Source organism: Grus americana, chromosome 3 (genome assembly GCF_028858705.1).
Source record: "Grus americana isolate bGruAme1 chromosome 3, bGruAme1.mat, whole genome shotgun sequence".
NCBI lineage: Eukaryota > Metazoa > Chordata > Aves > Gruiformes > Gruidae > Grus > Grus americana.
This window is the reverse complement of record NC_072854.1, coordinates 81,791,601-81,816,983: the sequence shown is the minus strand read 5'-3', so window position 1 is coordinate 81,816,983 and position 25,383 is coordinate 81,791,601. Positions and strand designations below refer to the sequence as shown.

Sequence of the window (25,383 nt, the reverse complement as noted above, 5' to 3'; positions counted from 1 at the left end):
GTAATAGCTTTATATAAAACATTGTTAGTCTCTGAGAGATAACCTAGATTGTTTGATGAAAAACTTGAACAGTGGTTTTTAATGAAACAGAATGAATTGAGACACAATTTGTAAGAGCAGATATTCAAGGAGAGTAATAGAAGATCTGCTAAAGAGAAGCTGTTGGAACTTTGTGATAGGTATTCTTTGGTATAATGAGTTACACCAAAGAAAGTATATCTTTTGTAACCATTTTTTTAGTTCTTTTTAATAAATGGCTGTAGTATATTTAAAAAAAACAAAAACAAAAACAAAAAAAGGAAAAAAAACCCCACAACACCAAACCAGCAAACAACAAACTAATAGTAGTGAGTTTAGTAGTTGGAAGGTGTGATTTATTAAATTATTTTCTCTGGAAAAGGCAAGATGGTAAGTGGGGGATCCTGACCACAAGAGAAACTCAAGTCTAACATTTTTGAGGGGTCTGTGTTTTACTGTTAAATCTTGTACAGTTATTCCTGTAGATGATGATGAGATTTTTCTCAACCTGTGACTGAAGGAGAGCAGTTACGATTGGAGGTCTCTTTCTTAAAAATAAACCACCTTTCATTGACCAGTACTGAACAGCTGTGGAATTCAAAGTTCTGTTCTAATGGTCCGTTGCTCCAAAATGGTCCGTTGCATCTCTGTCTCAATATTTACATGTATCTGCTGTTTTCTTTGTTGGAGAAGGGAACTGTATTTAAAGAACAGAGTATGACTTTTATTTTTTTTTTTTAACCCCAAATCTTGCACCAGTCCCAAACTAGTGCAATTCAACAGTTTTGATAAGAAATATGATGGTCTTACAGCAGCAGTGAGAATCATGTAGGCTGTTGTCACTCAGTTATAGCCCCTTCCCCCAGCCCCCCAAATCAGCTAAGCTTTGATATGATTGTTGGTGGATTATTCTGTAGATACATTTCTGTAACTGTTAGTTCAACAAAGGGTTCTTCTCAGTTTCTACTCTTGCATTTCTCTTGCAGGCAAAGACTATAAATGTGAAGAAAGAAATACAGCACAACTAGGGAAGTGTGCAACAAATATTCACTACACCGCAGCTCTTATGTACTTCCATTAGTCAAATGAGGGGCTTCCCATCCTTCTTCTGTCTCTTGTCTGTGTCTGCATATTAATCATGTATCTGAAATACACATATGAGAAGTAACCATTTATACTGTAGTAGTTATGGCTTTAATTGTAAATTTGATGTATAATAATTTGAACCATTTTTTTCATGAGCTGTGCTCATAATTTGTTCGTTGTATTATTTCCAATCCATTTTCCACAGCTGCAATCTGAATAAGTGGCTCAATTATAGTTAGTGTTATCCTTTAATATTCACTGTGCCTCATGGAAAACTTTGAAAGAAATATTCTATTTAAAGACAATTATGCTTAAATATCATGGTTTTCTAAAGACATTTGCATGAAAACAAATACATGAAGAATTCATTTCCTCTCCCATACTCCTGTCTGCAGTAATAATTCTCCTGCATGACATCATAATTAACTGTCATATGATATGATATCACAGTTCAGTGTGACCAGAATTTTCTTGCTTGGACACACAAATAAATAGGATGGCTTGAAAACCAGGCATAGCCATCATTTTGCTTCTGAAAATTGGATAGTTCTGATTTAGGAATCATTAATAAAGAAATACTGTTAATAGATATATTGAAAATATGTAAATCTAAAAACATTTGCTAATGTAGTCTGTTTTAAAAAGTAAGCAAACTGAAACAAGTTTGAATTTGCATTAAGAAACTTTTTTGTATTATTTTCTTCTTTTTCGAAAATTCCTTACTTTTTTTCTAGTGGCAACCTTAGTTTTAGGAAATGAGACCTTGTGACAGATTTGTTCGGTGGGTTATCTGGTCCAGAACTTGTGCAAATACAGGCAGCTTATGAACCGTGTTGATTTCTCCTTTGCACTGTTCTTTTTCATTGCACTTAAAAGTATGGGCCTCAAGGCAGAATTTTCTCGCAAACTTTGGATTCCCATAAAGTAGCCATTGTGTAACTGCCACTCTGCTATACTGGCAAAATACATAACACTACTACCCTACTATGTGTTTCTTTGAAGAGTGGAAACTAAGCAGAATCTGAGCACACAGAAAATGCTGTGTAGAATCAATTGAATGCAAATTAAATGTCTGATCTTAAGCTTTTGGCATATTATTCCTGCCTATACTCCTATTTTATCAAATTGCACTTCCCATTTTTTAAGATTAGTAGAGCTTGAGAGTCATGGTTTATAGAATTGTCATCTTGATAAATAGTAGAGATTAATGCTTTCATCCAAATTATGCATTCTTTTTAGGATGATAACATTACATAATAATAGGGGCAGACTTCCAAAGTCTTGATCAACAAAATGATCATAGAAAGACTTCTTAAATAATTCATTTCCATCTATCAAGGCTGACATGAGGCAGCGTTACCAAACAGCCTCCTTTTGACAGGATAGTCCAATAGTTCAGTTCTTATTCATTGCTCTGCTACTGGCACAGGAACATTTGTGGGCATGTGTCCAGGTCCCCAGGAAACTTGGAATCATTCCATGTTAAAGAACTGTATCTGTGGCTAACAAACCAGCTGCTGTATTGAGCTCAGAAGGAAGTCTTTGTAGCTCTGTGGAAGGAACTTAAGTTATTTGCATAACATCCAGCAGCCTTAGTGGGAAGGGTTGGCAGGAGCACAACAGCAGGGTAGGCATCCAGCTTTGCTTTTCTGACCGTATCTGTCAGTGACTCCATTCTTAACTGCTACGATGAGATGAAAAGAGAGAGAAGTGAAGAACTTGACCAAAAGGACTGTACAGATCTGAAGAGAAGGGTACTCATGATCATATTGACAGCATTCTTTGGGGAAGTCGCACTTTATTCAATTCAGTAAAAAAAATTGGTTTGTAATAAATAATATTTATAGGGGAATGCTTGTGAGTTGCTAAATTCTTACTATGGAGAGAAAAAAACCTTAAAGAACAACAAATACAGAAGAATGCAGTGCTATCCATCGGCATAGGTCATCTGTGAACCAAAACATGCTGTTGTACTAAGTTACAGGAATTTGCAGGAATGGTCATTTATATTAAAACCAGGCAGATTTTCTCAATGAGATCAACTTCAGATTTAAAAAAAAAAAAATTACTAGTATACTTTAAATATACTGCATCTCATCTTCAAATATTAGTATTTCCAATAAAATGTCAATCTGCAGTTCCAAAACAGGCATTTCTTTGGTCTTCTGTCACACCAGTAAAAGAAAAGTAATTCTCTCTTTAAGTAGTACCTTTTTGCAATGTACCTTTGTTTTAAAATGCTCAGGCCATACTTCATCAAGTATTTAAGCTACCACCACCACCACCAAAAAAAAAAAAAAAGTCTTGCTTTCCCGTGGCCTTCAGGCGTTCTCCTGCCTTCCACAAATACAGCTGTTCGTGAGACCAAACAGTAAATCTGCTTATCACAGAAAAAGGGTTATAACAAGGGAAGAAAAGAATGGAATTTTTGCGGGAGAGCCTTTTCTGACTTTATATGTATTTTCCCATTTTATAAGAGATTATTTTTTATTTCAAAAAAATGCATATACTAATGGCTTCTATGAATGGTTTTTATGTAGGAAAAGGCAAGAAGGCTAGAAGATGTAACTCAATTTTCTTTGAAATTATGGTGAATTAATCTTCAATAAGAAGTTAAATATCTTTCCCAATATGTGAAACTGACCTTTCTGTGTTCTCACTATTTTATATTCTTGTAGAAACAGGAAAAGATGATTCTGGAATAGTTCAGTTTTTCTTCAGTGTTTTTCTTTGGCAAAGGTTTCTCACACTTCTGTGATTGTATAAAGAACATTCTAAGACATGATAAAAAAGCTGTCAGCTGTTGATGTTAATGCATATCCCATAGAAGTTTTCTTGCATTTCACCTTTGTAATATTACTTGTGCCCCCAAAATATTAAGCATATTCACATGTGAGAGCAGCCCTATGGAGAAGGACTTGGGGGTATTGGTGGATGAAAAACTGAATTTGACCCGGCAATGTGGGTTTGCAGCCCAGAAAGCCAGCTGTGTCCTGGGCTGCATCAAAAGCAGAGTAACCAAAAGGTCGAGGGAGGCGATTCTGCCCCTCTACTCTTCTCTCATGAGACCCCACCTGGAGTACTGCATCCAGCTCTGGGGACCCCAATATAAGAAGGACATGGAGCTGCTGGAGAGCGTCCAGAGGAAGACACGAAGATGATCCGAGGGCTGGAGCACCTTTCCTATGAAGACAAGGGTTGCTCAGCCTGGAGAAAAGAAGGCTCCAGGGAGACCTTATAGCAGCCTTCCAGTACCTGAAGGGGCCTACAGGAAAGCTGGAGAGGGACTGTTTATAAGGGCATGGAGTGACAGGACAAGGGGTAATGGCCTTAAGCTGAAGGAGGGTAGATTTAGATTAGATATTGGGAAGAAATCCTTCCCTGTGAGGGTGGTGAGGCACTGGAACAGGTTGCCCAGAGGAGCTGTGGCTGCCCCCTCCCTGGCAGTGTTCAAGGCCAGGTTGGATGGGGCTTTGGGCAACCTGGTCTAGTGGAGGGTGTCCCTGCCCATGGCAGGGGGGTTGGAACTAGATGGTCTTTAAGTCCCTTCCAACCCAAATAATTCTATGATTATATGACTGATATTTTTCTTTTTGTGTTGTATTTTCATAAGTCAATGTTTAAAAATCCTACACACCACTTTTGAAATACGGTTTCTCTGAATGCGTCAGTTTTTTTAAACAATCTTTTGGACTCCTATAAGGAACCAAAACCTTTGTTTTAATTGACATCATTGGCCATTAAAATGGAGTTCTGAGGATTTTATATGTAGTGACAGTAAGCTGCAATTAATGTTATTGTTACCCATTCCTAGTAACAGTCACATAGAAACTGTGTCAATCATGATGCTACTGTAACTCACGTTTATTAATCCATTATGGTAGAAGAGTCCTAAAGTTTACTCTATCAAACACAACATTGTGTTGAGTTCTGAGAAGCAGAAAAAAAAAATCTGTCAAGTTTTAATTTATATTATTCCTATGTCTCCCTGCCTCATACTTTATTTTTTTTTTTTTTGGTGAAAATTTTTATGGCATTAAATGTAGGGGAAGCTCCCCTTTCTACCTCATATCTTCACCGAAATAAGGAGAAAATTCATATTCCAGGCTAATTTGACCTGACCTTTTCTTTAAACTGTGGTAAATACATATTATGCTTATTTGCAGCATCTTAAAACATCATTATGTTGGCGTTTTGTTCAAGGAACAAAAGCTGAAAAGGAAGTACATAACATGCTGTCTTGTCTCTTATTTTAGTCTAGTTTTATGCAATGGGTTAAGGGACGGGCTCTGCCTGCAGATGAATCTTCACAGCATGAGTCATGGTCATTCTCAAGACTATTAAAGCCGTCAAAGAATATTTTTATATCCTAACAGTTCCAATTTTGTAATCAAATTAACACTTATCAATAGGGCTACTATCTTTTCTTTCTTGTGTAAGACAACAGACACGTTCTTTAGCACAGTAACTGAGTTAACAGTCTAGATTTCCAGCCAGAGGAATATCACGTAACAGAAACCACCATAACTGTTTTACTCCACTAAATAATAGTTTACACTCCAAATAAAGGAATGTAAGTAAATCTCCCTTTGGGGAGAGAGAAGGTGGGGGGAAAAGTGAAATACACTTACTCACTGTATTAATCGTAGTGGAGAGATTACTTATCTTTAAAATGTTCTTTTAAATGGGACAAAACACTTTTTTTTGTCTAAGGTCCTATCAGTTTAGTGTATTTTACTTACAATTTTTACCAGTCTTGCCCCAGTAACTCCTGTGTGTGTTTCAAGCAAACTTGGAAAAGGTGTCTTAGAGATGGCTATGTTCTTTCATGTTATGTATGTGATTAGAGAGAGAATAGGCACCTAAGTTGCTGTCAGCCTTGAAGGAAATGCAGAGAGTTATATGTGGCTATTCTGCTTGGCAGAACCTGGTCTGCTATTCAGTGTGCATGTACCGGTTAGCCCATGAGAGAGCAGGTTCAAACTGCTTGCATCCTGTAGGCATCATATGGGAAACTAGGATTAGTGCATTTGTTGGGTTTTAGAGAGGCAGAGGATAGAAAATGATACAAAGCAAGTCTCGTTAGTTCCAGTTTCATGGGGTATTGTGTATATACAAGCAACACTGGAAGCTTACCGTTACTGACTATAAACATTTTAATGCACTTTCTCTCTTTTTTTTTTTTTTTTTTTCCTTAATGAACAGATAGAAGAAATTTGTCTGGATTAAGACTGAACTGAATGTGTCTGAACTGAAGGAAATGTTTTAAGATTGCTCTCCTGACAGAAGTTGTACAAAAATGGTACACTGAAGTTCCTGCTTGCACTTCTGGGAAGACTGTAACTGTATTTTTTTATTGCAGTTTATCAGCCCATGAAAGACAATGTAATAGCAAACATAACAGTGAATTTATGCAATAGTAGCAGTTCCCCTCCCACTGACTGGACATGAGTGATCAAAGGTCTTTGCAAGAAGATAAGCACAAAGTTAGCAGAACTTCCTCAAAGTTCAGGGAGTCTTCAAGAAGCATGCAATCTGATGATTATTTTGCTAGAAAACTTAAAGCTTTGAATGGTAGCATGGGTCCTCCTGTGTCTTCAAATGCATCTGGCAAAACTGAAAATAATCAAACAAATGGTACACCAGCTGTGCCTAAAATGGGCGTTCGAGCCAGGGTATCTGAGTGGCCTCCTAAAAAGGATTGCTCTAAAGAGCTGAGTAAAGCTGCTTGGGAAAACAGACCTCCAACCAGTTACGAAAGTGTTGGCTCAGTACTTCCAAATGGACAAAATGACCAAAGTGATGGACAGCAAGAAGAGCTAGAACTGGAATTTACAGAGGGAAAATATTCGATTGGAGATCTTTTTGTTCATTCCCCTCAAAGAGGACTTCATCCCATAAGGCAAAGAAGCAACAGTGACGTGACAATAAGTGATATTGATGCTGAAGATGTGTTAGACCAGAATGCTGTTAACCCAAATACTGGAGCAGCTCTTCATAGAGAATATGGCAGTACCTCTTCAATTGATAGACAAGGCTTGTCTGGAGAAAATTTTTTTGCGATGCTAAGAGGATACCGAGTGGAAAATTTTGAACATAAAACCCTTGCTCCATTTGGATTTTCTGAGTTTTTCCACTGTGATCCTACAGTTTCTCCAAGTCTACATGCTGCTGCGCAGATTTCTAGGGGAGAATTTGTCAGGATTTCTGGCTTGGATTATATGGATAGTGCTCTACTTATTGGTCGAGACAGGGAGAAATCTTTCAAGAGGAGACTAAAATCAGAAGCAGTAGAAACATCTCTATTTAGAAAATTGCGAACAGTTAAAAGTGAGCATGAAACTTTTAAGTTTTCATCTGATCTGGATGATAGACTTGACAGAAATGTTCGTTCTTGGAACTGTCAGAAATGTTTTGCACATTATGATGTTCAGAGTGTTTTGTTTAACATAAATGAAGCAATGGCTACCAGAGTAAATGTAGGAAAAAGAAAAAATATAACCACTGGAGCTTCAGCAGCATCACAAACTCAGATGCCAGCAGGCCAAACGGGAAACTGTGAATCTCCTTTGGGAAGCAAAGAGGACCTCAATTCAAAAGAGAATTTAGATGCTGATGAGGGTGATGGGAAAAGCAATGATTTGGTATTGAGTTGCCCTTACTTCAGGAACGAAACTGGTGGGGAAGGAGATAGACGAATTGCACTTTCTAGGGCAAATTCAGCATCTTTTTCTTCAGGTGAAAGTTGTTCTTTTGAGTCTTCTCTGAGTTCCCATTGCACAAATGCTGGTGTTTCAGTACTGGAAGTACCAAGAGAAAACCAGTCCATTCACAGAGAGAAAGTGAAGCGATACATCATAGAACACATTGATCTTGGAGCATATTATTACCGCAAGTTCTTCTATGGAAAAGGTAAGTTTCTCTAATGCAACTGTTCTGAGATATTCATGCATTAGATTTAAGTTGCTTAGTAAAGACTATTTTTTTTCCTCCTGCTCCTTCTCTATAGAGGGACCTAAGTGTTACAGGGGATCCTGTGACTCTTTACTAAAATTAAGCTTCTTGTTCTTGCTCTCCCAGAGAGATATTTAAGAACCAGTGGATTATGTATATAATACACGGATATGTAATGCTTGTGTAAGTTCACTAAGTGTGGTGTCATTTAAATTAGGATGTAAACTAACTTCTCTGAACCAAACTTTCTCAGTGGGCAGGAGGAAAAGACAACATTTGTATCCAGTAAATGCATTGGAAATACTGATGTCCAGTGTGGAAATCATTATTTCCTGAAAGGTGCCTCCAAAAGAGAAGGTTTTATTACTGAGGCTTCTGACTCCCTCCTTCTAGATTCTCCTGTCTTCAAGTCTCTCTTGGGGCCTTTCATACTGTATTCACATATACCTGCTCCTTAAAGAAAGAGTTTCTGATGGTATTTAGTTTTTCAGCTTGAAGAAGCTGAAATGCCTTTCTCCTAGCATTTTACCGTATTCTTTTAGGATAATCAGGGCACTAATGGAACTGAAAACTTAATTTTCAATACCTCTTATCTCAAGGGATCAAGCATGTAAGGAATCTCCAGATTGCTTCCAGCTGAACACAGTTCTCACCTAAGCAAAGGTTATTGTGGATAGAGAAAATAAAACAGGCATTTTGCCTTGGGAACCAAAATATCTTGCTGCCGTGCTGATCTCCCATATAAGAAAAAGTGACATTTATATGCATACTGAGTTTTACTTGATGCTCTTCCGTGACAGTGAGCTCTCCTAGCTGATTGTTCATTGAATTGTAGATTTAATAGCACAGTTGAGTTTAGCAAAATAATTGTGGAAGGATGAAATAAAAATTTAGCAAACAATACTCACTTGTATATAGAGATGCATGTAATGCCACCGATTTTCTTTGCCTTTAACAAGATATCTATGAAAAAGAAATAACTTTCTGAATATTTGATTTAGTTCACAGTTTTATAATTGGCACTTGTCAGCGTACAAGTTTTATTTCTGTTTTAAGATGCATGGAAGAAACACCCTGGCATGTGTAGCACTAATTATTCCATTCCCTTTCAAGAAATGAGAGATTTGGAATTCACTGTCTTCTGAAATGAGCTGTAGTTTTATGCTGCATATTTATAAGCTTTGTAACTATTGTTAAAATGAAATCCAACACAACTGATGTAAAATATGTTAATGTTTATGGAAAATATCTTCTCAGTTTTCAGTTAAGGTTTGCAAAAGCTATTTTATCTCATGTTTTTTGATTTATTAATGGTGTCCTTTAGTGAACTGTATTTTTGTGGCATAAAAGAGGATGAGAAGGGAAAAAAAGCTATTTTGATTTTTAAAAAGGATAATTGAAATATGCTTTTATTATCATTGATTTGTCCTTTTCCCCTTGTGCAATTATCCTCATAATACCTTGAGACTTGACTATTACTACCATGCTTTTTATCTGAGGGATGCTTGCAACTGTTTCTTAATATGTTATTGTATCTATCTGCTGCTATCAGACTGAAAAAATGTCCTAGAATAAATGTACAGGCTTAGCTAGCTTTTGGTATTAACTCAGTTTGTATAAGTAAGACTTTTGTATTAGAAGAAAAGTTGACAATTATTCCTCTGAATGAAAAAGTAAAAAATGAGGAATATTTTACAATCTCTCTTTAAACATCTAGAAAATGGTACTGATTTTCTTCTCTCCAGTTGATAATTTTAAATCAACATAAATACATTTAAATTATCTTAATGAGTTTGTAGATTTAAAAAAAAAAGCGCCTTGAATTAAAAATGTTTTCCCCAAATCCCAAAATATCAGTAGCCATGCTATTCTTTAATTTACTTCAGCTTCTTTAATTCTCATTCTTGAAACTGTTTTATCTATTTTATTTTTAATGTACATAAATAATGTCTTTGGGTTTGTGTCTTCATATTGTACAAGAAATAAGCAGATATCTGCCAAGCTTGCATTTTTCTGCTCAGTAATACTGCAGCCAAGAAATCTAGTAACTGTGTAATACCCTTTTCTAGATTTACATCAAAATAGAAGGCTATAGAAACCCTGAGAAGTTTACCTTTTGTCAAAGCCTGAATATGCAGCTGTGGGGAGATTTTTTGTTGTTGAAAGTGTTTGGCCTCTGAATGAATCAATCTTTCTCATATCTGTAAAATCATGTTCTGTTTGATAAATTTGCCCATTAAGGCTCAAAGTTTTAATTTAACACTGGGAAATCCATGAGGTATAATTTCTCCATGCAGGTAGAATGCTCAGGCTGGGGAAGGAATGTAGTTGGTGAGCATGAGCGAATAATTTAATGTCTATGCCCCTTGGATCCCACGTGTTCCTTCCAAAAAAATGATGCTAGTTCTAATATGCTGCTACTCATTTTCTCCCCACTGGGAGATGGATTGTAACCACCAACATACTTTATAGATAGATTTTTGAAAGGCTGCTGGAAACTTAATTTAACCTTGATTTGGCAAATAAGACTGTCATTTATGTAGAGATAACTTTATCTTTTTGTATCCATTTGGAGAGTATGGATGACTTCTTAGTGAAAGACATTTTGCAAAAACTTCCTTCCACATTTCTATAAATACACTGTAAAAAAAAAAAAGTCTCAAATTAGCTCAAAAATGCTAGCAAACTGGTTTTTAGTCTAGACAATCTTTAAAGGAGAAATTAGTCTATTACTTGCTATTTAAAATATGGAATTATAGCATAAATTGGATTGGAAGACTTTTCTGGAGGTCATCCAGTGTAATTCCCTGGTTAAAGCTGCCTTCCCTTTAGCTTTTGACCATCTCTAAGGATGGAGGTTTCACAAACTCTCCTGGCAACTTGTTCCTGTGTTTGATTCCCCTCAATGAGGGGTTGCATCTTGTGATGGTTAAATCTTGTCCTTTCTGTACCTTGGAGAAGAGCCTGCCTCTCCCTTCTCTATAACCCCCCATTGACTAGTGGGATCCTGCAATTATTTCCCCCTCTTAACCTGCTCTTCTCCAGGCTGCACAAGCCCATCTCCTTCAGCCTCTCCTCATCTGTTCTATCCTCCAGCCCCCCAGCTGTCTTGGTAGTTGTCTGCTGGCCTTGCCCCAGACAGTGTCCAAAACGGGAGGCTACTCCTTATGTGGCTTCACAAGTGCCAAACAGAGAGGCATAATGTCTTCTCCTGACCTGCTGGTATGCTCTTGCTAGTGCAGCCCAAAGTGTGGTTAGCCTTCATCTCTGCAGGGGGTTCTGCTGGCTGCTGTGCAGCCTGTTGTTCACCAGAGTCCTCAGTGCTTTTCCTCAGAGCTGCTCCTGAGGCAGTTGGTCCCCAGCCTGTGCTTGTTGTATGAGCTTTTTCTGCCCTAGATACAGGTCTGTGTTGGTCTTCATGAGATTTTTGTCAGTCCATTTTTTTCAGATTGTCAAAGGGAGAGTTTGTTCTAACATGTCAGGTTGAAAACTTCAGTGGTTTAGGAGCTGCTTCACATGCAGCTCAGTTGTCCCATCTCAGCAGCAGCTGCCTCCAGGGGAAGGGACGAGTGGGCCGTGACGTACAGACACCCTACAGCCATAGGACTCTACCTGTGTGGATGAGTTAACTGCCTTTGCCTGCTTTTGTAAAATACTCCAAGGTTTATGCATTTCAGTATGTGCCCTATGCACATATTACTCATTTGTTAAAAGCCTGCAGGTTATTCCCCTTTATTTGCTGCACCCAACTACAGCCCTAACCTCCAATATATGAACTGTTCTCTTTGAGTTTGGTCATGTACATGAACTTGTTGCGGATGCATGCCATCATTTGGATAATTTAAAAAAATATTAAACAGTAACAGCTCCACTACCAACTTTTGATATACCTTTTAGTAACTGGGCACTAGTTGGAATTCGTATTACTGATCACAGCCAACTGTCCAGCCAGTTTATGTCCACTTTGTAATCTGCATATCGAAACCATCTTTTCAGTTTAGCTACACAGTACTGTGAGAGACGATGTAAAAGGCATTGCTAAAGTACAAGTAGGTGACATTCATTGCTCCTTCCTCATGCACAAAGCCAGTCATCTCATTGTAGAAAGCAACTGGGTTGGTCATGCGTGATTTGCATTTGGTAAATCTGTGCAGGCTGTTTTCAAGCATCTTTTTGTCCTACATGTGCCTGGAAATCTCTTCCGTGAGAATTTGTTCTTTTATCTCCCTGGGAACTAAGGTTTATGGTGGCTAGTCTATAGCTTCCCAGACTCTCTTGCCCTTTTTAGAGAAGGGTGTAACCACTCCCTATGACCTTTCAAAGAGTGGCCTTACAGTGACACTGGCTCGTTCCCTCAACATGTATCCTGTTTGGTCCCATGGAATTGAGTGTGCCTAGTCTGCTTAAATGGTCTCTAACTTGATCTTGCTCTTCTGTTGGTAATGCTTTACTTTCCCAGACTGAGCCAATTGTCTCAAGGAGGAATTTAACTATTCATCAAAGACTGAAGAGTTACTAGCCTCAGTTTTCACTTGTTAAAAAACTGAGTTGCTACTTTGTATGTAAAGCTTTAAATAAGAATAAATTGAATGAAATGAAGGAAGCTGCATAGCACCTTATTTTTTGAAGAGTTAGATTTGTTGAAAGCTTTATGTAGATACAGTTTCTCCAAAGTAGTTTCTTACAGCATCAAGCAAAATGATTAATTGCATAGTAACAAAAAATGCAAAAATGTATTATTTCATGGTAGCAGTGGTTGCAGTAGTTTGAGTTGTTATATGAGCGACCATTCTGCTCGTCAAAATTAGCGTTATGTGATTTATGTATTTATTGTGCAATTCAGAGGATCCCAAGCCAGGGTATTTACAGATCTCATAGTTCAATTAAAAGTAATACTTTTTTTATTGCTGCAGAAATTTTTTATGAGATTTGATGAACATTTTCTAGGAGAGTCATACTTCGTTATTCTCTTCTCTCCTTATTCACTCTTGTGCAAAAGAGCACCAGAACTACTTTGGAATAGATGAAAATCTTGGGCCTGTAGCAGTCAGCATCCGGAGGGAGAAGGTTGAAGATGCCAAGGAGAAAGAAGGATCTCAGTTCAACTATCGTATAGTTTTCAGGACAAGTGAGGTAATGTTCTTTCAGTAATTTTGCAAAGAAATGGTAAAATTAACTTAGAGCTTAGGATACTAGTTGTTTGTCTGTGGATATGTTGCTAACTTTGAAAGTAAATCTGTTAATGGGAAAGAGGTGTTTCTTGCAGTGTTAACAAATATAGTTGCTCCTGGAAAAAAATCTTCCTCTTCTGTACAGCACAAAATTTTTCTTTTTTTGAGCGGGTACCCAAAAGGAGGTAAGTTGACTGAAAGGAACTGCAAGGGGCAAGCAAGGGAACAAGTGATAAGAACAAAGCTGGAAATAAGTTTGGGTCACGCTGCTTGATCTAAAGTTTCTAATGATAGAAATAGAAGATTAAGAAATGTAGGGAAAAAGAGAGGGGAAAAAATGAAAGCTAGTACTATGACTTATTTGTATTTCTGTGTTTTGTTTCAAAATACTTTCTTAGAAGCTTTTTTCTGTGAGATTTTTTACATACATGATTTGTGGAAGGAATATTGATATGTTGATAAAAATAATTGTCTTATTTGGAAGAATAGCTTGCTGGTGATTGTTGTGGAAGGACATGTCTCATAACTTCTATTTCAAGTGATTTAGTATCTCTTGCAAAGTAATATCTTCTTTATCACAGCAATTAGCTTTGATTTCTATGAAAATACACAATGTTGTTATTGTAGCAAGCAAGTATAAATTTTCATAATCCTTAGGACTATTGCTTTTTATTGTGATTAGGATATAGAGAAGTGTTAGCTAAACTTCCTGATATCTCTGGGCTCATGTGCTTTTACAAACAGATATAGAAACATATATAATGTTGGAATTTTTTAGGCTAGGTTTTTCTTTTGTTGTCAAAAAAGTAGTGCCTGTATGTATGTGTGGAGAGGTGATTCAGCTGACTCACTTCTAAGAAATGACTCCCTTTTTGCCAAATCCAACGAAGATAAAGCAGCATGGTTTAAAAAAGATTGGGTTAAATGAAGCTGTGGCTTAGCTCACCTGTCCAACCTCATTTTCAACTACTGTGTCTGCTAAGGTAGTATGGCATTAAAATTAACAATTTTTAGTTTTCCTGGTGTTTTAAATATTTTTAAAAAATAAAAGTAATAGTTTTAGGAATTAGAATAACTTAATAGGATCATCAGTGACTTTCTTTAAACAACAAAAAAAGTCACTGTGACAAAAAGAGCCTCTCTCCTCTTTAAAAGTTTAGTTATATTTTTACTGGTTAAAAAAAATTAAAAATAGGGATCTTTTTCATCCCATTCTTTCTTCCATTCTTTTGCTAAAACCTAAAGTTTATATCTTTAAAAGTCATTGTAGTACTAGAACTAAAAATGTTTTTTGTGTTTTACCTTTACTGCAGCTTACTACACTTAGAGGAGCAATTTTAGAAGATGCTATACCATCCACTGCTCGGCATGGCACAGCGAGAGGTCTGCCTCTCAAAGAGGTACTGGAGTATGTAATACCAGAGCTGAGCATTCAGTGCCTGAGGCAGGCTTCCAACTCACCCAAAGTACCTGACCAGCTGCTTAAACTGGACGAGCAAGGGGTATGTAGCGCATGACTTTTCTTTAAAGACCGTTCATTAAAAAAAAAGGTTACCTTAAATATTTTGCAGCCAATTATTTTTAAAATACATTGCAGCTTAGAAAAAAATACTGGTCTATGGAGATTCTCTTTAGACGAGTAAGTGAAAGATTATAACTGAACTTTTAATGTCAGTAAGAAGCAATTTTGACAATCTGTATTTGCACTTTAATGTGTACAAATGCTGAATGCAAATGAAAATACATCTAACATTTTATTAATATTGTGTGTAGGTAAGGAGGCAAAAGGAGGTATAATGTATTAAGTCTCTACATCTGAAATTTTGGCTTGTTTTTTACAGTAACATTTTCTGATTGACTTGCCGTAGTCTTACTAGAATAGAATGCTTCTGGGTTTGAACAACTGAAATTGTGATTGAGACTAATGAATTAACTGCAAGGCAATGAAATATTCATACGGCTTAAATTTGGGGAGAAAATGGTGAGGCTTATTGGGTTCAATAAAGTGAATCTGCTTCATTCAAAGCTAGTGATTAAATTTATAGCTTCTGAATATTTTGTGAAGGGCAGGCTTGTGATGGCTTTTAAATAAATTTTTAAAACCATGTTTTAAAAAAATATTCATTTGCAGTAAAGATTGTATTTTCTAGGCAAAAGTCGATATCTATCTGTTGAAGTTGAATCAGCTGATGAATCCAGTTGATTATGATGGTGGTTGAATTAGCATTAAAAAAATTAATTATGTTTTGAATATGGTGATTGCATCTAACACTGATGGTGTCTACCAGAATTATTCTGTCTTCTCATGTGGCTGTAACAATTGCTCAAAACCAAGTAAATGTAGACAGAGGAGGACAGTTGCTTTTTTGAGTAGATTGTTAAGCTAGTTTTGTATGTATATTTTACTACTTTTGTTCACTGTAGTCATTGAGGACTTTTAATTGAAAATTCATTTTGCCAAATGCCCTTATTTTTTTTCTGTGTTTGTCAGTTCTTCTTGTAAAACAATAAAGGGAAATCAGAAGCACTCAGTTCAGAATCTAAGAGTTCCTGATATACTGTGGCTTTACTGTTTGAGCTCCAGAGTGAGTTTAGGTTAACCTAATAAATAATATTTGCTGCTCAGAGGGGCAGTATCTTCTAGGCAGTATAGAGTACTTCTTTATTTGACCTGACCTCAATATTTCCCAAACTCACTGTAAGTATTTCCCAAAAATTGGAAATGGAGATTGTCCATTGAACTGACCAAAGTAGTTCTTTAATCAACAACTCCTAATTTTGAGAAACAGCAGTACATATCAGTTCTTTTTATTTTGGGTGATCAATTCTGAAAATTCAATCCTGTTGTGAAATGGTCTGTCACCAGGCAAAATGTATTATTAATGTATCTTATGTGCTGCTTACTATGAGATAATTACTTGAACATAGACAGAAAGGTGTGCATAGAACTGGCATGGGATCCATTTATGCTTTTAATCCTCTTATGTACTTAATGCTTTCAGTTTATTAATCAAGCAAATATAAAAAGAGTTATGCTTGGTAACTGAAGGTGATGACTGGCTGAAGTGTCATGAATTTAAAAATACGAATCATGATTTAAAGGATTAATACTGTCACCAGAATAATATTCATTTTGTGTAAAGGTGTATTAAATGTTTGCATAGTTCCTCAGCAGACTGAAGACTGTTTCGGTGTTTTGATTTCATTTTCTACCTGTTTAATAGTATTCAGTGAAATCTAGTATGGATTATAAAGGCTAAAACTTCATCTCTCAAATGACAGCAGAAAGTAGATGCAAATTGGATGGTTAACATAATTTGAATATATAAATAAAGAATCTACATTTTCCCAATTTATTCTGGCATATGATGATCAGCATTAGATTTGGCTGTAAATTTACAAGAAAAGTCAACTATTTATCTATAACCTGGACAGGATTTTTTTTTTTATTTTTGCCTCTGTCTAATTTTCCCTTAGTCCCCCCTCCCCATTTCTGCTAATGATTTATTGTATATATGCTTTTTTGTTCCCTTCACATCCCTCTGGGAATGTTCACTGCTCTCTAGGCCAAAGACTGAAGTTTACAAAAAGCCCAAAGAAATTAGGAGCTTTGATTGCAGTGATATTTAGTGGCTATTGAATGTCTAACCTCTTGAGGTTCCTTGCCAGAATAACTCTAAAGTCTTCACATGATGAAAGTCAACAAGTTGTTGTTACATGATAAAGCATCTATACTGTACAAGAAGATGACAAGATGCCAAGATGCAGTAGTGAGTGATTCTGACTAGAACATAGTCATTTTGAGTTGGGAAGGACTGCTATGCACCTTTAATACATATCATATACCTAAGTAGCTAAATGGGTTTAGAAATTATTTTCTGATGTCACATTATTAAATTGTTCACAGTGTTACATTAAATGTAAAATTTCTAATTAAGAAATCATGAAATCAGAACTAAGTCTGCAATTATTTACTTAAAAAGACTTCAATAAGCATGTGATACCATTTCAAAACTGACAAACTTTACCAGTTTTAAATATTCTGATAGTTTTTCATGCCAGTTAAATGTGCCACATAAGATCTTGCGAAAGATCATTTAATTACTTCTTTCTTAGGCATTGATGTTCTAAAGGTACCTCGATTTCTGCTTCTGCACAGTCCCCATGATCTTGGCATGAGAGTTCTTTTGCCTAAGTCTTCTAATTTCATAGCCATGAGTGCTCCTAGCACATGGGTAGGAGGTTGAGATTACTGCAAATGAGCTTGCAGCTGCTGCCTTGTTTAGGAATAGTGGTATCAGAATCAAATTTGTACATAATTGCCTAGTGATACAGTACTTGTCCATGAAGCGAAACCCCAGGATTAATTCCTTCTTTGGGCTGGGGAGTTTCACATCCTCACTTCAATGTCTCCTAGGACAATACTTAAACCATGAAATGGTAAGTTGTTTTGGAAGATAGAGGTATGCTTCTCTCCTGTTTGGAATTATATTGGTATTCATGAACAAATTTAGGAATGATTGGTGTCCTCAGAAAGAATGAGGGAGTGCAACTGCCTATTTCTAGACTGAATATTTTTCCCAGGTGCTTCTTTACTGTTAGTTGTTGACCCAATTGTTGGTCGCTCAGTCAGCATTTAACTTCTCCACTCCTCAATTCTACTGTGAAGACAAAGAAATTAACTTAAATTCCCTGTGGTTTAAGCTAAACTATTTGACACAGCTGGGGTAGGGGTGGCAGTGTGCTCAAAATCATTTTAAGTCTCTGCTGGGAAGTGTCAAGTAACAGCACTGCTTCCTGTAATCTGATGTTTATATGACGAGTTTCCAGTTTCCTCCATGAAATGTTCATGCTAGCTTTCCATTGAAGAAAATAGTCACCAGCGTGCAATCCAGAACCTTTTGTTAAATACCTAACTCTCTCAGGCAGTGCTTCAAAATGGGGATCAAACAAGGAAGCACTCTGGATGGATAGCTTCTAGTGCCAGTCCAAAGGAAATTACAAGAGCAAGCTGCTGTCTTAACCCTGCCCTTCTCCAGAGTTCAGCAGTCTGACACAAGCAGCTCCTATAGTGCATCCATAACCCAGAATCTCTGTTTTTATTTCATCCCTCCCATTCCACATCAAACTTTGGCACAGCTCCTAGTTCTTCGGTGTTCTGTGCTGCCCAGGTAAAACCTTATTGCAGCACCGTTCCTCATTCCTGTCCTTTGTTCCTAACTGCTCCTTGGTCAATGGCCTCCTGCCAGTGTACGTTGCACAAGGGCTCACTCCCACTTAAAGCAGTTATCAAAGGGAGAGGATGGACGGGAGCTCACCAGAGAGGTGGGAGGGCTGCCAACATATATTACTCTTATTCCTGCTGTGCTGCAGGTTTTCTATACCAGTAGACCAAATTCTGTAGTGTGCATTGCCGTGAATATAGATCTGCTGCAATCACAGACTTAGGCCTGTTGATACTAGTTAAAATGAGAAGAAATTGTCCCACTGGTAGGCTTAACTTCATAGTAAGAAAAGAAATCCAGTCCCAATTGATGTTATGAAGTGGTTTGCTATTGACTTTAATAGTCTAGCATTTCCCTGTTACTTCATTTTAATACATGCACCTTTTGGGCATGAGATTCTTAGTGTCAATGATGCTATCTATAGCCTTCAAAAATCTTCATTAACTTGGACATCTTGGGGATTTTTTTGTGTGTTGGTTGTGCATGAAGGTAAATAGTTAAGCCAAGAATGTCGTCAAGTTAAATCTTGAATTCCATGGGAGACAAAGAAAGAATACTAGCTTAAAAAAGCAGTAACATCATGAAAATGCAGAAGACTAGGTTAGTAAAAGCATAGTGAAAGTTTTTGTTTTTCCAGGGGTGATGAGGATTTGGGGAGTGGTTTTCTTTTTGGGTTTTTTGGGGGTTTTTTTGTTTGTTTTGCTTTGGGTTTTGTTTTTTGTTTTTTAATTAACTGTTGGCAACCGGCTTGTATACAACTCTCCACTTAGAATGGAGAAATGCAGCATTTATTGAAGAGAGAAGGTTAAGAATTATTTGAAGTCTGGAATTATATTTTTGACACTTTATTCTTTCATGTATGTATGTTTTCTTGACTCAGTCTTTTAGTATCCTCATGTATTAGCTTTTCTTCAAAATTGCTGTGGTAAAACATCGATGCAGTAGCATGTATATTGATTTGAGTTTTAAAATATACTTAACATGGCAGACTGTGTTACGTATCACTAAAGTGAAGCAGACTATTCTTGTCGTCTTTGCTCCAATAGGAATATATACACACAGTCTTTGCATTGCACACATTTTAGACACTAATCCTGAAGTTTGATTAAGAGAATTCTGTACAGCTAGAGAGTTGATTTAAGTCATGAATATAGATAAATATCTTAAGGGAATCTGGCGTGACTGATGGTCTCTGTCAGTTTGTGAAGCTCTAGAAGCTGTCAGTTAAGAATAATAGGACTAATCCATTGACATGGAGGTTTCCTGTTTGTCATCTTAAGTATGCATAAAAGCTAAGAAAATAAGACAATACTGGCTCAAGAAGTAATCATCTCTTTTTATACTTTTTTTATGGAAGTAATTTATCTCTAATGTTCTAGAATTGAGACTCTAATTAGGTTTAGAAAACTTTTCAACTACAATCTGATTTCTAGCTTGAAGTATACTTTTGAAAATGGGGAATAATTTTTAACAATGGACGATTTATGGGGAGGGCAAAATATTACATCTAACAGAAATTACAGTTCTGAGAGTCTGTTTTAACTGAACTGCACTGAACTTTATAGGGTAGAAATAAGGGAAAATAAGCTTTTGTTTTGAATCTGTGAGAGAAGACAGTTATACAAAAATTGCCAGTTAAAATTCTCATGCTGTAACATGCAGTAGAGTGTGCTTTTATAGATAACTGACTAAGTCAAAAGCCTTCAGGTACTGCTTTTATCTGTGTTTGGATAGTGACAATCCAGTTTTCTTTCAAGATAGTTGTTCTTTTGTGGGTTTGGTGTTAGTTCTTTTTTTTCTTTCTGTGGTGACTTAATTTCCCAAATCAGAACACTTATTTTTTTCACTTGGAGATAACTTCTGCTAAGGGTTATAACAATGTTAGTATTCTAATAGTTAATATTTGTTCTAGTATTGACTTTGCTTCTGTATTCTTCCTTTCTTTTGTTTATTTCAGCTGAGTTTTCAACATAAGATTGGTATCCTTTACTGCAAAGCAGGCCAAAGCACAGAGGAAGAAATGTATAACAATGAGATGGCAGGACCAGCTTTTGAAGAGTTCCTTGATCTGCTGGGCCAGAGAGTACGGCTAAAAGGATTTAGTAAATACAGAGCTCAGCTAGATAATAAAAGTAAGTTATTTCTCCAACCTATGGTAGAAACTATAATTATCCAGTTGATCTTCTGCAAATCCTGTTTTGTCTTTTTATGGTCTTGACTTTGTGTTTTGATTAGTAAGATTATATGGTAAATGAGGAAGATGAAACGTATGATAAGAGCACGTATCACACCTTGTCTGAAAGGTTATTTACTTTTTATGTGAAATTAGTAAAACTGAAAATCAAAGCAACTTATTTCATTTGTTTGCACTTAGTTAAAATCATACTGAGTGATATTATATATATATTTCAGAATATCCCAACTACACTTTAACATCTTATCCTTAAAAAGGCAAAAGAAAAGATATGTATTTCAATATATGGAGTCATGACAAGAGACCATTTTCCTTATTTCAACTCAACTTTTATGCTTTTTAATCAACATATATATTGATGTTTATATTTGAGGATCAATCAAGTTTTCTAGTTTCTCACACATGCACAATAAGCATGTTATCATTTGGCAGTTGTTAAACATTCATCTACCTAACTGCTGTGTTATTACTACTGTTTTCTCAGGTCTTTCAGTTTCCCTAAGTGCAATAGTATAATAATTTAATTGTACAAATTTGTTTGGTTTTGTAGCAAAAATAGGAACTGAAGTATTGCTGTTAAAAACGTCAATGATATGTTAGCACACTTCTTTATTAGCACTGCTTTTCACTGCCTTAACTTTAACTTAACTCATTCTTAGTTTAATGTAGTTTTAACAGGATTTTGACTACTGATCACCATGAACTATGATCTAAGGATATCTAGATATTCATCTACTTTATTGTAACATCTATTTTTATAGATATAAAGACTAGATATAAGGAAGAATTTTTTTACGATGAGGGTGGTGAGACACTGGAACAGGTTGCCCAGAGAGGTGGTAGATGTCCCATCCCTGGAAACATTCAAGGGCAGGTTGGTTGGGGCTCTGAGCAACCCAATCTAGTTGAAGATGTCCCTGCTGATTGTAGGGGGGTTGGACTAGATGACCTTTAAAGTCTCTTCCAACCTAAACCATTCTATGCTGTGATTTGATTTATATCCTCATTTTTGCTGTAGCTTGCCTATTTTATCCTGAAAACAGATTATTTTTTTTAAATGTACTGTATGTGGCCTGTGAATAACAGAAAAGGAATATTTTTGTTAGCGAAGTACATATTTTAATACTCTTAAATCCTGCTACTTGTGTGCATATTCTACTTGCTCTTCCAATCAAACAGGAAAGTTGCTTGAACTGTTAGAGATAAGCTGCCAAGAAGGAAGCTTAGAAAGATGTACTTAAAGGAGATTAAGGGAAGATCTTCTTTTCTTGCAAGGGATATTTTGCCTTTCAGATAGTCACTGAGATCTAGGAATCAATAAGTCCCTGTACTTGCTTCTCTCTTCCTCCTGCCACTTATCTACCTGATCTAGCCTGGTTCTTAGGAATCTCTTGCATGTTTTTGCTGCTTCAACACCAGTCCTTATTTAACTGGAATACATCTGGATTTTTATTTTTTTTTTAAATAGTACATTTGAATGCTGATCAGTGTCATAGTCGTAGAAGGATTTCTCTTCTGTTATCAAACTGGTAGTGCCCTGGATGGACTGTCATCTCCTGTACAGCATTAGGAGTGAGACTTAATGATTCATATTAGAAACTTTTGGAAATATCTAGTGCGTGTACATTGTGGATGGTGCCCACTGCAGATAAAATCTCCATAGGACAATCTCCAGTGGGAAATGAGATATGTGAAGTTGGTGATAAAACCTCATGCTTTTGCAATGAAGGGAGACCATCTTTGCAACTCAACAAATCTTTCACATTCTCCATCTCTAGTAGTGATGGGTAATGGTGAAAAAAGTGAGCTGAGTCCTATGATGGATTTTAATTTATGACTTACAAGGTGAGAAAGCTGCAGTTCCGTAGCCCTGTCAACCTGTGTAAGCACCACATTTATTTTTATTAACATTATTGCCTCTCTGCTTAAATCCATGCTTGTGTCACTTTAATAATTCAGGCTTGATAGAGACTATTGCATCCTGTTTCAGTACAGAATAATAACTCATTTTTCAAATTAATGTGTAGAAATATTTATTAACACACTGTGGATGTCAGACTTCTGGGATGAATTGATAAATAGGGATGAAGAGTTCAAAGGAGTAAGAGGTGTTTTGGTTTTGCTATTTTTTTCCCCAATCAGAGCATGACCAAATATCACCTAGTAATTTTTACATGTTTTTCAGTAACATAATTTTACTGTTTTACTAATGCTGTGTGCCATTAATGATATTGGCCTGTCATAATATGTTTTCATAGTTTACAACAATAGAATGCAATTAAGAAAGTTCATGAAGAAATAGTCTTCAGTTTTATATTAAATGTAAAATACTGACTTAATTATCTTTTTTGTATTATGTTTGGTTTTTTGATATAATGACACAAGTATTACTGCATGTCATATTTATAATTGGAAAGTACATTGATCTGACTGCCTGTAGGTTCAGAATACTGTAATCATTCTATCTCTAGTAGCTACATTTTCATTAGGCATAATGTTTCATAATATTTCTTGCTCAGTTTTTGTAGGGTTCACATTTATTAGGTATTTCTATTCTCAAATGCTTTTCTAGTTGCGAGTTTTTTCTTTGAAAAGTTCTTTTTTTTTAAATTTAGTCTGTTTATTTAATATTTTGATAAGAAATTAATTGGTCCATTTCTTATGGAATATGGAATGTTGGTTGGCAGGTAAGCCCCCACCCACTTGCTTGCTCACTCACCCACCCAGTTTGATGGGGGAGAAAATCAGAAGGGCAAAAGCAAGAAAAACTTGTGACTTGAGATTAAGACAGTTCAATAAGTGAAGGAAAGAAAGGAGAAAAACATACACCATCTGCCAAAAAAAAAAAACGCCCAACAAAAACCCAACCCATGACCACAACAACAAACCAACAAAAAACCCCACAAAAGCAAGTGATGCAAAGGCAATCACTTGCCACCTCCCATCAGCAGACTGATGCCCAGCCACTCTCTGAGCAACAACTGTCTCAGGAAAACTGCCCCTGCTCCAGTTTTACTGCAGAGCATGACGTTATATGGTATGGCACATTCAATTCAAGTCAGCTGTCCCACTTGTGTCCCCTCCCAAACCCTTGCCCACCCCTAGCATACTCCCCGGGGTCGGGGACGGTGTGAGAAACAGAGAAAGCCCTGATGCTGTGTAAGCACTATTCAGCAATTGCTAAAACCTTGGTGTGTTATCAACACAGCTTTGATCACATAGAGAAAACACAGCACCATATGGGCTGCTATGAAGAAAATTAACTCCATCCAAGCCAGACACCGTGCAAATGTGAAGAACATGTGGAATATATTAACTGTGAACTCTTTTCTTCCCTTCTTTAGTGCATTTTTAATAGCACACAGTTCTAAATCCCAAGATCAAGAAATAAGAAAATTAGAGGAAACTTTACCAATTCCACACTATATAATTTGTGTAATATATGTTTTAAAACATATCAGTCTACTAGAAATGAGAAATTAAAATATTATTATTGTAACATTAATATTCTCATTTGTAATGCTCAGACTTTAATTATGGATTGAATTATGGATAAATTGGATTATGTTTGCATTTAATTTCCTTATACCTATAAAGAGAGAAAGGAAGGTGAAAGAAATCGAGGAAACATTGCAATTTTATGTCTACAGAGGAATAGCACTGTTTCACTTTCATTTGATAAAAAGTGCTTTTCTGAAAAAAACCAGAAATGTTTCATAAAAGTTTAGCCATTTTTTGTCAACCTTTGTGAAATAAAACTAATGCTCAGAAAGGAATGAGGTGCAAAAGTGTCAGCTCAGATATCATTTTTTTCCCTAAAACCATTGGCAGAGCAATGTTTGTGGTAGCAACCATTACGTACATTGAATCACAGTGGGCCTTAGTAGGTGTTCAGTAAAGCATCTGTTGAGTTAGAAGTTTTCAGCTTGCTTAGTGTAAGGGACTAAATTTCAGAAGAAGAACTTGCTAGCTCATTTCCAAAGTCAAGGTGCTAAATGAAAAGTATTCAACTAAATAGGATGTTGTATTAGGAAAGCATTGCTTTAAGGTTAAAGAATCTGCCTTTCTGTAATAAGTATTTAAAGGGACTGTTTTGTGCAATATCTGTTCAAGATAATTTGATTTTGTTTAATATCTAATTGCAAAAGGAGTCAGGGAAGAAGGTTGCTGAGATCAGTGTAGTTTAGGCAGATATTTGCATTTCACAATATAATTTATTTCATCCTCCTATCTCTTCAAAACTCTGTTTTTCTAAAATACCACAGAAAGGTTATAATGGAATTATATTTTCAACAAAGATTTTAAAATAGAGGAGTGCAAAAATGTTTGCTTTTAGCAACTTTTAAGTAAGAAGCTTCAGTGGAAATTATGCTCCCTATTTCTTATGTAACTGTAATTTATATTACATCAATATTAATAAATGAAGTTAATTTTATTACTGTACAAACATAACTGATGAAGCCAGTTGTAATATGAATGTGTTCAAAATTATACACACGCATACATATTTTCAAATTTAAGGCTGCAGATACAGTATGGTTATATTTGAATTTTACACTTATCTGTATATTTATATACTTCTAACCAGAGAACTAACATGGGCAATCAATTTATTTTTGTAATACAGTTACTATTTAAAACAAAACAAACCACCAAAACCTTAAACAGTGTGTGGAAGAGAGTGCTGGAGAATGTTGATTGGTGTAGATAGTATAAAATTATATTAAAAAATGAT

General features: G+C 36.1%; 1 protein-coding gene across 8 annotated transcripts in view; it reads left to right on the top strand.

Moving 5' to 3' along the window:
- SIPA1L2 (signal induced proliferation associated 1 like 2) overlaps positions 1 to 25,383 on the top strand; it is a 224,505-nt gene that overhangs the window by 135,903 nt on the left and 63,219 nt on the right. For all 8 annotated transcript variants that reach the window (XM_054821154.1, XM_054821160.1, XM_054821159.1 and 5 more), the window contains 4 exons: positions 6,310 to 8,016; positions 13,058 to 13,191; positions 14,543 to 14,731; positions 20,412 to 20,586. In XM_054821154.1, coding sequence (XP_054677129.1) covers positions 6,552 to 8,016; positions 13,058 to 13,191; positions 14,543 to 14,731; positions 20,412 to 20,586 — 1,963 coding nt within the window. In that variant the 5' untranslated portion in view covers positions 6,310 to 6,551. The remainder of the gene's footprint in view (positions 1 to 6,309; positions 8,017 to 13,057; positions 13,192 to 14,542; positions 14,732 to 20,411; positions 20,587 to 25,383) is intronic.